This window comes from Salmo salar, chromosome ssa14, assembly GCF_905237065.1.
Source record: "Salmo salar chromosome ssa14, Ssal_v3.1, whole genome shotgun sequence".
In the NCBI taxonomy this organism is placed as follows: domain Eukaryota; kingdom Metazoa; phylum Chordata; class Actinopteri; order Salmoniformes; family Salmonidae; genus Salmo; species Salmo salar.
The window spans coordinates 85,272,433-85,285,077 of record NC_059455.1 but is presented as its reverse complement, the minus strand read 5'-3'; the positions used below and the strand labels follow the sequence as shown (position 1 = coordinate 85,285,077).

General features: G+C 49.9%; 1 protein-coding gene across 2 annotated transcripts in view; it reads right to left on the bottom strand.

Annotated features, from left to right (window-relative positions):
• Positions 1–12,645, bottom strand: part of LOC106570485 (protein lifeguard 1) — a 43,797-nt gene that overhangs the window by 14,952 nt on the left and 16,200 nt on the right. For both annotated transcript variants that reach the window (XM_045694899.1, XM_014142886.2), the window contains 5 exons: positions 11,831–12,202; positions 11,046–11,158; positions 10,397–10,597; positions 9,463–9,591; positions 6,243–6,386 (listed from right to left, as the gene is read on the bottom strand). In XM_045694899.1, coding sequence (XP_045550855.1) covers positions 6,243–6,386; positions 9,463–9,591; positions 10,397–10,597; positions 11,046–11,158; positions 11,831–12,179 — 936 coding nt within the window. In that variant the 5' untranslated portion in view covers positions 12,180–12,202. The remainder of the gene's footprint in view (positions 1–6,242; positions 6,387–9,462; positions 9,592–10,396; positions 10,598–11,045; positions 11,159–11,830; positions 12,203–12,645) is intronic.

Sequence of the window (12,645 nt, the reverse complement as noted above, 5' to 3'; positions counted from 1 at the left end):
CCCTCTCCCCATCCTCGCTAACACGCTGCCCTCTCCCCCATCCTCGCTAACACGCTGCCCTCTCTCCCCATCCCTCTCTCCCTCTCCCCCATCCTCGCTAACACGCTGCCCTCTCCCCCATCCTCGCTAACACGCTGCCCTCTCCCCATCCTCGCTAACACGCTGCCCTCTCCCCCATCCTCGCTAACACGCTGCCCTCTCCCCATCCTCGCTAACACGCTGCCCTCTCCCCCATCCTCGCTAACACGCTGCCCTCTCCCCCATCCTCGCTAACACGCTGCCCTCTCCCCATCCTCGCTAACACGCTGCCCTCTCCCCCATCCTCGCTAACACGCTGCCCTCTCCCCCATCCTCGCTAACACGCTGCTCCACCCCATCTCGCTAACACGCTGCCCTCTCCCCCATCCTCGCTAACACGCTGCTCTCTCCCCATCCTCTCTCCCATCCTCGCTAACACGCTGCCCTCTCCCCCATCCTCGCTAACACGCTGCCCTCTCCCCCATCCTCACTAACACGCTGCCCCACCCCCATCTTCACTAAAACGCTGCCCCACCCCCATCCTCACTAACACGCTGCTCTCTCCCATCCTCACTAACACGCTGCTCCACGCCCATCCTCACTAACACGCTGCCCTCTCCCCATCCTCACTAACACGCTGCCCCACCCCCATCCTCGCTAACACGCTGCCCCACCCCATCCTCGCTAACACGCTGCTCCACCCCATCCTCGCTAACACGCTGCTCCACCCCATCCTCGCTAACACGCTGCTCCACCCCATCCTCGCTAACACGCTGCTCCACCCCCATCCTCGCTAACACGCTGCTCCACCCCCATCCTCGCTAACACGCTGCTCCACACCCATCCTCGCTAACACGCTGCTCCACCCCCATCCTCGCTAACACGCTGCCCCACCCCCATCCTCGCTAACACGCTGCCCCACCCCCATCCTGATCACTCATCCTCGCTAACACGCTGCCTCACCCCCATCCTCGCTAACACGCTGCCCCACCCCCATCCTCGCTAACACGCTGCCCCACCCCATCCTCGCTAACACGCTGCCCCAACCCCATCTCGCTAACACGCTGCCCCACCCCCATCCTCGCTAACACGCTGCCCTCTCCCCATCCTCGCTAACACGCTGCCCTCTCCCCATCCTCGCTAACACGCTGCCCTCTCCCACATCCTCACTAACACGCTGCCCTCTCCCCATCCTCGCTAACACGCTGCCCTCTCTCCCCATCCCTCTCTCCCTCTCCCCATCCTCGCTAACACGCTGCCCTCTCTCCCCCATCCTCGCTAACACGCTGCTCTCCCCCATCCTCGCTAACACGCTGCCCTCCCCCCATCCTCGCTAACACGCTGCCCCTCTCCCCATCCTCGCTAACACGCTGCCCTCTCCCCATCAACGCTAACACGCTGCCCTCTCCCCATCCTCGCTAACACGCTGCCCCACCCCCATCCTCGCTAACACGCTGCCTCACCCCATCCTCGCTAGCACGCTGCCCCACCCCCCCACTAACACGCTGCTCACCCCCACTAACACGCTGCTCTCACCCCCATCCTCGCTAACGCTGCCCCACCCCATCCTCGCTAACACGCTGCCCCACCCCCATCCTCGCTAACACGCTGCCCCACCCCCATCCTCGCTAACACGCTGCCCCACCCCCATCCTCGCTAACACGCTGCCCCACCCCATCCTCGCTAACACGCTGCCCTCTCCCCATCCTCGCTAACACGCTGCCCTCTCCCCATCCTCGCTAACACGCTGCTCTCTCCCCCATCCTCGCTAACACGCTGCCCCACCCCCATCCTCGCTAACACGCTGCCCTCTCCCCATCCTCGCTAACACGCTGCCCTCTCTCCCCATCCCTCTCTCCCTCTCCCCATCCTCGCTAACACGCTGCCCTCTCCCCATCCTCGCTAACACGCTGCTCTCCCCCATCCTCGCTAACACGCTGCTCTCCCCCATCCTCGCTAACACGCTGCCCTCTCCCCATCCTCGCTAACACGCTGCCCTCTCCCCCATCCTCGCTAACACGCTGCCCTCTCTCCCCATCCCTCTCTCCCTCTCCCCCATCCTCGCTAACACGCTGCCCTCTCCCCCATCCTCGCTAACACGCTGCCCTCTCCCCCATCCTCGCTAACACGCTGCCCTCTCTCCCATCCCTCTCTCCCTCTACCCCATCCTCGCTAACGCGCTGCTCCACCCCCATCCTCGCTAACACGCTGCCCCACCCCCATCCTCGCTAACACGCTGCCCCACCCCCATCCTCGCTAACACGCTGCCCCACCCCCATCCTCGCTAACACGCTGCCCTCTCCCCATCCTCGCTAACACGCTGCCCTCTCCCCATCCTCGCTAACACGCTGCCCTCTCCCCCCATCCTCGCTAACACGCTGCCCTCTCCCCCCATCCTCGCTAACACGCTGCCCTCTCTCCCCATCCCTCTCTCCCTCTCCCCCATCCTCGCTAACACGCTGCCCTCTCCCCCATCCTCGCTAACACGCTGCCCTCTCCCCATCCTCGCTAACACGCTGCCCTCTCCCCCATCCTCGCTAACACGCTGCCCTCTCCCCATCCTCGCTAACACGCTGCCCTCTCCCCATCCTCGCTAACACGCTGCCCTCTCCCCCATCCTCGCTAACACGCTGCCCTCTCCCCCATCCTCGCTAACACGCTGCTCCACCCCATCCTCGCTAACACGCTGCCCTCTCCCCCATCCTCGCTAACACGCTGCTCTCTCCCCATCCTCTCTCCCATCCTCGCTAACCACGCTGCCTCACCCCCATCCTCGCTAACACGCTGCCCCACCCCCCATCCTCGCTAACACGCTGCCCCACCCCCATCCTCGCTAACACGCTGCCCCACCCCCATCCTCGCTAACACGCTGCCCCACCCCCCTCCTCGCTAACACGCTGCCCCACCCCCATCCTCGCTAACACGCTGCCCCACCCCCATCCTCGCTAACACGCTGCCCCACCCCCATCCTCGCTAACACGCTGCCCTCTCCCCATCCTCGCTAACACGCTGCTCTCCCCCCCATCCTCGCTAACACGCTGCCCCACCCCCATCCTCGCTAACACGCTGCCCTCTCCCCATCCTCGCTAACACGCTGCCCTCTCTCCCCATCCCTCTCTCCCTCTCCCCCATCCTCGCTAACACGCTGCCCTCTCCCCATCCTCGCTAACACGCTGCTCTCCCCCATCCTCGCTAACACGCTGCTCTCCCCCATCCTCGCTAACACGCTGCTCTCCCCCATCCTCGCTAACACGCTGCCCTCTCCCCATCCTCGCTAACACGCTGCCCCACCCCCATCCTCGCTAACACGCTGCCCTCTCCCCATCCTCGCTAACACGCTGCCCTCTCCCCATCCTCGCTAACACGCTGCCCTCTCCCCCATCCTCGCTAACACGCTGCCCTCTCCCCCATCCTCGCTAACACGCTGCCCTCTCTCCCCATCCCTCTCTCCCTCTCCCCCATCCTCGCTAACACGCTGCCCTCTCCCCCATCCTCGCTAACACGCTGCCCTCTCCCCCATCCTCGCTAACACGCTGCCCTCTCCCCCATCCTCGCTAACACGCTGCCCTCTCCCCCATCCTCGCTAACACGCTGCCCTCTCCTCCATCCTCGCTAACACGCTGCCCTCTCCCCCATCCTCGCTAACACGCTGCCCTCTCCCCCATCCTCGCTAACACGCTGCCCTCTCCCCCATCCTCGCTAACACGCTGCTTCACCCCATCCTCGCTAACACGCTGCCCTCTCCCCCATCCTCGCTAACACGCTGCTCTCTCCCCTCCTCTCCCATCCTCGCTACCACGCTGCCCTCCCCCCATCCTCGCTAACACGCTGCCCTCACCCCCATCCTCGCTAACACGCTGCCCCACCCCCATCCTCGCTAACACGCTGCCCTCACCCCATCCTCGCTAACACGCTGCCTCTCCCCCATCCTCGCTAACACGCTGCCTCACCCCCATCCTCGCTAACACGCTGCCCCACCCCCATCCTCGCTAACACGCTGCCCCACCCCATCCTCGCTAACACGCTGCCCCACCCCCATCCTCGCTAACACGCTGCCCTCTCCCCCATCCTCGCTAACACGCTGCTCTCTCCCCCCATCCTCGCTAACACGCTGCCCCACCCCCATCCTCGCTAACACGCTGCCCTCTCCCCATCCTCGCTAACACGCTGCCCTCTCTCCCCATCCCTCTCTCCTCTCCCCCATCCTCGCTAACACGCTGCCCTCTCCCCATCCTCGCTAACACGCTGCTCTCCCCCCATCCTCGCTAACACGCTGCTCTCCCCCATCCTCGCTAACACGCTGCCCTCTCCCCATCCTCGCTAACACGCTGCCCCACCCCATCCTCGCTAACACGCTGCCTCTCCCCCATCCTCGCTAACACGCTGCCCCACCCCCATCCTCGCTAACACGCTGCCCTCTCCCCCATCCTCGCTAACACGCTGCCCTCTCCCCCATCCTCGCTAACACGCTGCTCTCTCCCCCATCCTCGCTAACACGCTGCTCTCTCCCCCATCCCTCTCTCCCATCCTCACTACCACACTGCCCTCTCTCCCATCCTCACTAACACGCTGCCCTCTCTCCCATCCTCACTACCACGCTGCCCTCTCTCCCATCCTCACTAACACGCTGCTCTCTCTCATCCTCACTAACACGCTGCTCTCTCATCCTCACTAACACGCTGCTCTCTCATCCTCACTAACACGCTGCTCTCTCTCATCCTCACTAACACGCTGCCCCACCCCATCCTCAGTAACACGCTGCTCTCTCCCCATCCCTCTCTCCCCATCCCTCTCTCCCTCTCTCCCCATCCTCACTAACACGCTGCCCTCTCTCCCATCCTCGCTAACACGCTGCCCTCTCTCCCATCCTCACTAACACGCTGCCCTCTCTCCCATCCTCACTAACACGCTGCCCTCTCCCCATCCTCACTAACACGCTGCCCTCTCTCTCATCCTCACTAACACGCTGCTCTCTCATCCTCACTAACACGCTGCTCTCTCTCATCCTCACTAACACGCTGCTCTCTCTCATCCTCACTAACACGCTGCCCCACCCCATCCTCAGTAACACGCTGCTCTCTCCCCATCCCTCTCTCCCCATCCCTCTCTCCCTCTCTCCCCATCCTCACTAACACGCTGCCCTCTCTCCCATCCTCACTAACACGCTGCCCTCTCTCCCATCCTCACTAACACGCTGCCCTCTCTCCCATCCTCACTAACACGCTGCCCTCTCCCCATCCTCACTAACACGCTGCCCTCTCTCCCATCCTCACTAACACGCTGCCCTCTCCCCCATCCTCACTAACACGCTGCTCCACCCCCATCCCCCTCTCTCTCATCCTCACTAACACGCTGCCCTCTCTCCTCATCCTCACTAACAAGCTGCCCTCTCCCCCATCCTCACTAACACGCTGCTCCACCCCCATCCCTCTCTCCCTCTCTCCCCATCCCTCTCTCCCTCTCGCCCTACATCCTCACTAACAAGCTGCCCTCTCCCCCATCCCTCTCTCCCTCCATCCTCACTAACATGCTTCCCTCTCTTTTTACTGCCTTGTTTAAAGGTGAATGAGAGCTTTGGGCACAACACTTTTGGTGAGTCTGACTAGTGCCCATAACTGACTGATCGCATCAGCAAGGTCGTTTTTCCACCTTTAGAGTTTCCAAAATGTAACCATGTTTTTTATACATTTTTTTGTTTCCTTCTCACTTTTCCACATGAAAAGATGAAATTATCCCAGTTTGCAGGGAGAGCAGACTGGGCTCAGACAGAGGTGGAAAACCTGAGGCCACCAGCATCTGCGTGATAATCCGGTCACATGGCCACACAGTTGGACTCAGTCAATTGCTGTCCCGCTGAGATTTGATTCTGTTAGAGCTCAATGGGTATAGCCCAATGACTTACATACACACAAGAAAGGCAGCGCTGTGTTGAAGACATGGTCTATATACACATCCTTGGTATGGCCCTGCCACAACCCTGTCATTTAGCAACCATCCCATATGCACGATAACATTGATTATAATGACAGACATCCCTAGTAAACAACACACCCTTTATACTAAAATTTGTCCTGATAGTCAACCATGCCACGTTTACTTAGTACACTTTCACAGGTCACACAGTGGCGTGGATGAGGCGAGTGCCCCCCTTAAAACATGAAGCCCTGAAAAGTGCCATATAAATGCAATACATCATTAAAATGCAGGCGAGTTCCTCTACTTACGCAGGTGAAGAGCAGGGCTCCCAGGGAGGCGTAGACGATGTGGAGGATCCTGTGGCGGATGAAGATGCAGAGGATGGAGAAGAGCAGCAGGACGATCAAACACACGAACAGAACGCCGCGGCAGGAAGTGAAGTCATACTTGCTCTGGATTAGGGGAGAAAACAGAGAAATGAGGGATTGTCAAGGATTGTTATTGTCCCAAGAGGGAGTTGAGGTTAAAGCCCCCAAACATTCCTCAATTCTCAAGGCTATGCCATAGTATGTGATAGTAATAGTGACAGTATGTAACAGTGATAGTGACATTATGTAATAGCGATAGTAAGTGATAGTGACAGTAATAGTATGTGATAGTAATTGTGACAGTATGTAATAGTGAGAGTAATAGTATGTGATAGTAATAGTGACAGTATGTAATAGTGACAGTATGTAATTGTGACAGTAATAGTATGTGATAGTAATAGTGACAGTATGTAATAGTGACAGTAATAGTATGTGACAGTGTGTAATAGTGACAGTATGTAATAGTGATAGTATGTGACAGTAATAGTGACAGTATGTAATAGTGACAGTATGTAATAGTGACAGTAATAGTACGTGATAATAATAGTGACAGTATGTAATAGTGATAGTAATAGTATGTGACAGTAATAGTGACAGTATGTAAAGTGACAGTAATAGTGGCAGTATGTTACAGTATGTAATAGTGACAGTATGTAATAGTGACAGTATGTAATAGTGACAGTAATAGTGGCAGTATGTTACAGTATGTAATAGTGACAGTAACAGTATGTGATAGTAATAGTGACAGTATGTAATAGTGACAGTGATAGTACGTGACAGTAATAGTGACAGTATGTAATAGTGACAGTAATAGTACGTGATAGTAATAGTACGTGATAATAATAGTGACAGTATGTAATAGTGACAGTGACAGTAATAGTATGTGATAGTAATAGTGACAGTATGTAATAGTGACAGTAATAGTGGCAGTAATGAGTACGTAATAGTGACAGTATGTAATAGTGGCAGTAATAGTATGTGATAGTAACAGTATGTGATAGTAATAGTGACAGTATGTAATAGTGACAGTAATAGTACGTGATAGTACTAGTGACAGTATGTAATAGTGACAGTAATAGTACGTGATAGTAATAGTATGTGATAGTAATAGTGACAGTATGTAATAGTGACAGTGACAGTAATAGTATGTGATAGTAATAGTGACAGTATGTAATAGTGACAGTAATAGTGGCAGTAATAGTACGTGATAGTGACAGTATGTAATAGTGGCAGTAATAGTATGTGATAGTAATAGTATGTGATAGTAATAGTGACAGTATGCAATAGTGGCAGTAATAGTACGTGATAGTACTAGTGACAGTATGTAATAGTGACAGTAATAGTACGTGATAGTAATAGTATGTGATAGTAATAGTGACAGTATGTAATAGTGACAGTATGTAATAGTGATAGTGACAGTAATAGTATGTGATAGTAATAGTGACAGTATGTAATAGTGACAGTAATAGTGGCAGTAATAGTACGTGATAGTGACAGTATGTAATAGTGGCGTAATAGTGGCAGTAATAGTATGTGATAGTAATAGTATGTGATAGTAATAGTGACAGTAATAGTTCGTGATAGTAATAGTGACAGTATGTAATAGTGACAGTATGTTACAGTATGTAATAGTGACAGTAATAGTACGTCATAGTATTAGTTTGTGATAGTAATAGTGACAGTATGTAATCGTCTCAGTAATATTGACAATAAGTGATAGTAATAGTATGTTACAGTATGTAATAGTGACAGTATGTTACAGTATGTAATAGTGACAGTAATAGTGGGTGATAGTAATAGTATGTGATAGTAAGTGACAGTATGTAATAGTGACAGTAATAGTGGCAGTAATAGTACATGATAGTAAGTGATAGTAATAGTGACAGTATGTAATAGTGACAGTAATAGTATGTGATAGAATAGTGACAGTATGTAATAGTGACAGTAATAGTATGTGATAGTAATAGTATGTTACAGTATGTAATAGTGACAGTAATAGTGGCAGTAATAGTAATAGTGACAGTAATAGTATGTGATAGTAATAGTATGTTACAGTATGTAATAGTGACAGTAAGTCAGTGATAGCAATAGTAAGTGACACTAATAGTTTGTGATAGTAATAGTGACAATTAATAGTACGTGATAGTAGTGACAGTATGTCATAGTGACAGTAATAGTATGTGATAGTAAGTTACAGTATGTAATAGTGACAGTAATAGTAAGTGACAGTAATAGTTTGTGATAGTAATAGTGACAGTAATAGTATGTGATAGTAATAGTGACAGTATGTAATAGTGACAGTAATAGTATGTGATAGTAAGTTACAGTATGTAATAGTAAGTGACAGTAATAGTATGTAATAGTAACAGTATGTAATAGTGACAGTAACAGTATGTGATAGTAATAGTGACAGTATGTAATAGTGACAGTAACAGTATGTGATAGTAATAGTGACAGTATGTAATAGTGACAGTAATAGTATGTGATAGTAATAGTGACAGTATGTAATAGTGACAGTAATAGTATGTGATAATACTAGTGACAGTATGTAATAGTAATAGTGACAGTATGTAATAGTGATAGTGACAGTAACAGTATGTGATAGTAATAGTGACAGTATGTGATAGTGACAGTATGTGATAGTAATAGTGACAGTAACAGTATGTGATAGTAATAGTGACAGTATGTAATAGTGATAGTGACAGTAACAGTATGTGATAGTAATAGTGACAGTATGTAATAGTGACAGTATGTAATAGTGATAGTGACAGTAACAGTATGTGATAGTAATAGTGACAGTATGTAATAGTGATAGTGACAGTATGTAATAGTGATAGTGACAGTAACAGTATGTGATAGTAATAGTGACAGTAACAGTATGTGATAGTAATAGTGACAGTATGTAATAGTGATAGTGACAGTAACAGTATGTGATAGTAATAGTGACAGTATGTAATAGTGACAGTATGTAATAGTAAGTGCTCGTAATAGTGAAACTGAAACAAAGGCCATGGAGGCAGAAAAAGACTCCATAATATCATGGTTTGCAAAACCGTAAGTGTGACACTGACAGCAAGGTGGGAGTTGAGGATGGAGTGTGTGTGTGTGTGTGTGTGTGTGTGTGTGTATATACGCAGTCATGCCTGTGTGCACTACTGACCTGTAGTGAGAAGAGGACCACGGTGAAGCAGACCACAGCGGTGATGCCCACAGCCATGATGACAGTCTCCGTGTCGTAGAAGCTGGCGATCATCCCCACCATGTAGGACAAACTCAGGGTCAGGATGGACTGCGGGCAGACAACGTCAGTATTACAAACACAACACATCCCTCTCAGAATGTTATATAACTAATATATAGAGACAAATCAGGTCATCAATTGTATTTAAAGCCACAATATGTAACTTTTTGGGCGACCAGACAAAATTCACTTACAAATGTGAGTTATAGATCTGTATTTCTCATTGAAAGCAAGTCTATGAAGTGGTAGATCTGTTCTATGTACACTATTTCTATGCTTCCAGTTTTTAAGTTTAGTTTTCGGTTTTGTACACCAGCTTCAAACTGCTGAAAATACAATATTTTGGGTTATGGAAAATACATGTCAAAGCGGTTCAGATGGTACAATGAATCTCTACACTATATTTGCTTATTTTCTTCCATATAGAAACTGAAATTAGGCAAACTATTAGAATTTTAGCAACCAGGAAATGGCAGAGTGCTTTCTGCATAGTGCACCTTTAATCAATCTAATCTGTGTTTCATCGCTTTGTTGATTTCTCACGGTTTTATAAAACGTGACAATATCTATCTTATATTTGCAACTCTACTCTAATATCAATATCTACCCAATTCCAGCAACATTGTCCCAAACCAAGACCTGAAACATTAACAGATACATAGGGTTGATACATTAGACAATGCATCTATTAGAGGTTAAAAGAAAGAGTCTACGTCCCAAATGGCACACTATTCCCTATGTAGTGCACTACTAGCACCCTATTCCCTACATAGTGCACTACTTTTAAAATAGAACACTACATAGGGAATAGGGTTCCATTTAGCATGCAGCCAGAGTCAGGGTGGGGCTGTACCAATGCTATCAGGTTCCAGGGGTGTTTGCGCCGGAACTCTCCACAGCAGCTGAGGGTGATGAGAGACACAAAGAAGATGGCGTAGGACACGTAGTACGTCCAGGGGTTACGCCGCACAAACAATTTGGCATCGTCCACAAAGGTAAAGACGGCCACGAAGGAGAAGGTGACCATAAGCTGAACGGTCAGCACCAGGAACACCTAGGAGGAGGTGGAGAAAGTTGGACAGACAGATGTTATAGGACTGTCTCAAGAAAGATTTTCAATAACTATGACAAAGTGTCAGTCAACATTGGCTATTGAAATTAAAGTTGAAACATTGCTGGTTAGATTTGTTAGGGAATTTCTTTATTTTGAATAATAGTCAAAGGCATGAAAAGAATAGCAGATCATTGTATTATTCATGAAGTTTATTTGGACAGGGACAATGTACCGCAAAAACATACAGTACCTCTCAAAAGTGAGAAGTGATGCGTTGCACCATTTATTTATTTACATTTTTGCACCAGATTTAGCTAAAAGCTTTTACATCTGAATAACTAGGATCTGATTGAAACCAAACCATTCAATCAGCTCCATTCTCTCAACTGACAGCATGTTATTCTGTTCTCATTCATGCAGTCCCGTCCCCTCTTCTCTCCTGTCTCACCTTTCTGATAAACGCCTGTCGGATGCTCTTGTCCTCAAAGCCAGAGTTGGTAAACTCCTCGTTGTCGTAGTAAGATGGCGGCACGTCCCCATGGTAACCGTCACCCGCGGAAGCTGAAAACCCCAGACAACAACAACAATAACAATAAGGACCAAATAGCAACCATGGGTTTAATCACTACAGGGGTGAGACTATTGGCAATCAAATGCTTGTAGATTGTGAGACTATTGTATGTGTTGTTTTGACACGGGTCATTAACAGGGTTAGTTCTATATAGTTGTTGATCAGTCAGTGAGACAGTTTAACCTCAGGAGGATGATCTGTGTGCTTCTTCAGCACACTAGGTTGATGATGGACAGTGAAAGACACAGGCAGCAATTTCTCAGGGTAATTATACATCCATCTAAGTGGAAAACCAAACAGTGACCTTAAGAATTTCCAAACCTGCCTTTCAAATGGAAAACTGACATAAGCAGGAGTGAAGACTGGTAACAGAATTCATTTAACTGTAACTGAGCACATTGCGTTTGGCCCACTTGGATTAATGATGTGTTACAAAACATTTAAGTGTAGAAATAATGTGCATGTTAGCCCAGGTCTTGGGACAGTTTTGCAATCTTATAGCCATTAAAGCATAGAATGTAGGTAAACCCAGAAGAACCAGAAAGAGTGTCTAGAGAGCAACCTTTTCCTAGATTTGCCATGACACCATATGACTTCTCTTCCAAACATAAATCATGTGAAATGTCTCAAGCACAGCTATATGTCCACTACTGTCTACTCACTGTTGGGGTCACCAGGGAACCCTGGCTGTGCAGGTTGCTGGTAGGGCACTGTGGGGTAGGGGCCCTGGGGATAGGGCATCTGAGGGTAGGGTCCCTGTCCAAACCCGGGGCCTCCCTGAGGAAACCCGGGCTGACCATAGGGTGCAGGTTGACCATAGGGTGCAGGTTGATCGTATGGTGTAGGCTGGCCATAGGCTGCAGGCTGGCCGGGGTATGGAGCTTGCACAGGAGCCGGGGTGTAGTTGGGAGGGGCTATCCCGAACCCGGGCTGGGGCGGTCCGTACACGTTGTTGTGGAGGGGGTTGTTCTCCCCCATGACCCCGGGGTAGCTGTTCTTGTCCTGAGACATGGTCTGTTTCTCTCACTAGCGGCCTGAGCAACAAGGAAACAAAGAAACAAAGAAACATGAAAAGAAACCTGTATGGCATTCACAAGAACTGACCACTGTTGGGTGGGACTTTGCATTTGAGATAACATGACAAGCTGGAGTTTTCTGGAAAGTGAGGCTGGGTAAGGGAAATGGTGAAACATAGTAAACTTAGGCTAATGATGTTCGACAACTTCAGCATTAAAGTTCAACAGACACATCTTAAGTCAATAATATGAGGAAGTATTTTTCTTCACCTTGCTTGTTTTACTCCCTCCCTCTAAAAGGAGGCACCGTGAAAAGTAATGATAGTCTTAGCACGGTCTTTGCCACAATGGCAAAGATTCAAACACTGAATCTGCCTGATTACAAAGGTGATGAGAACACTGAGGAAGCTGGCAGGCAAAAGGCCCAGGCAGCAGCCCAGTGATTCTTCCTGACAACACCC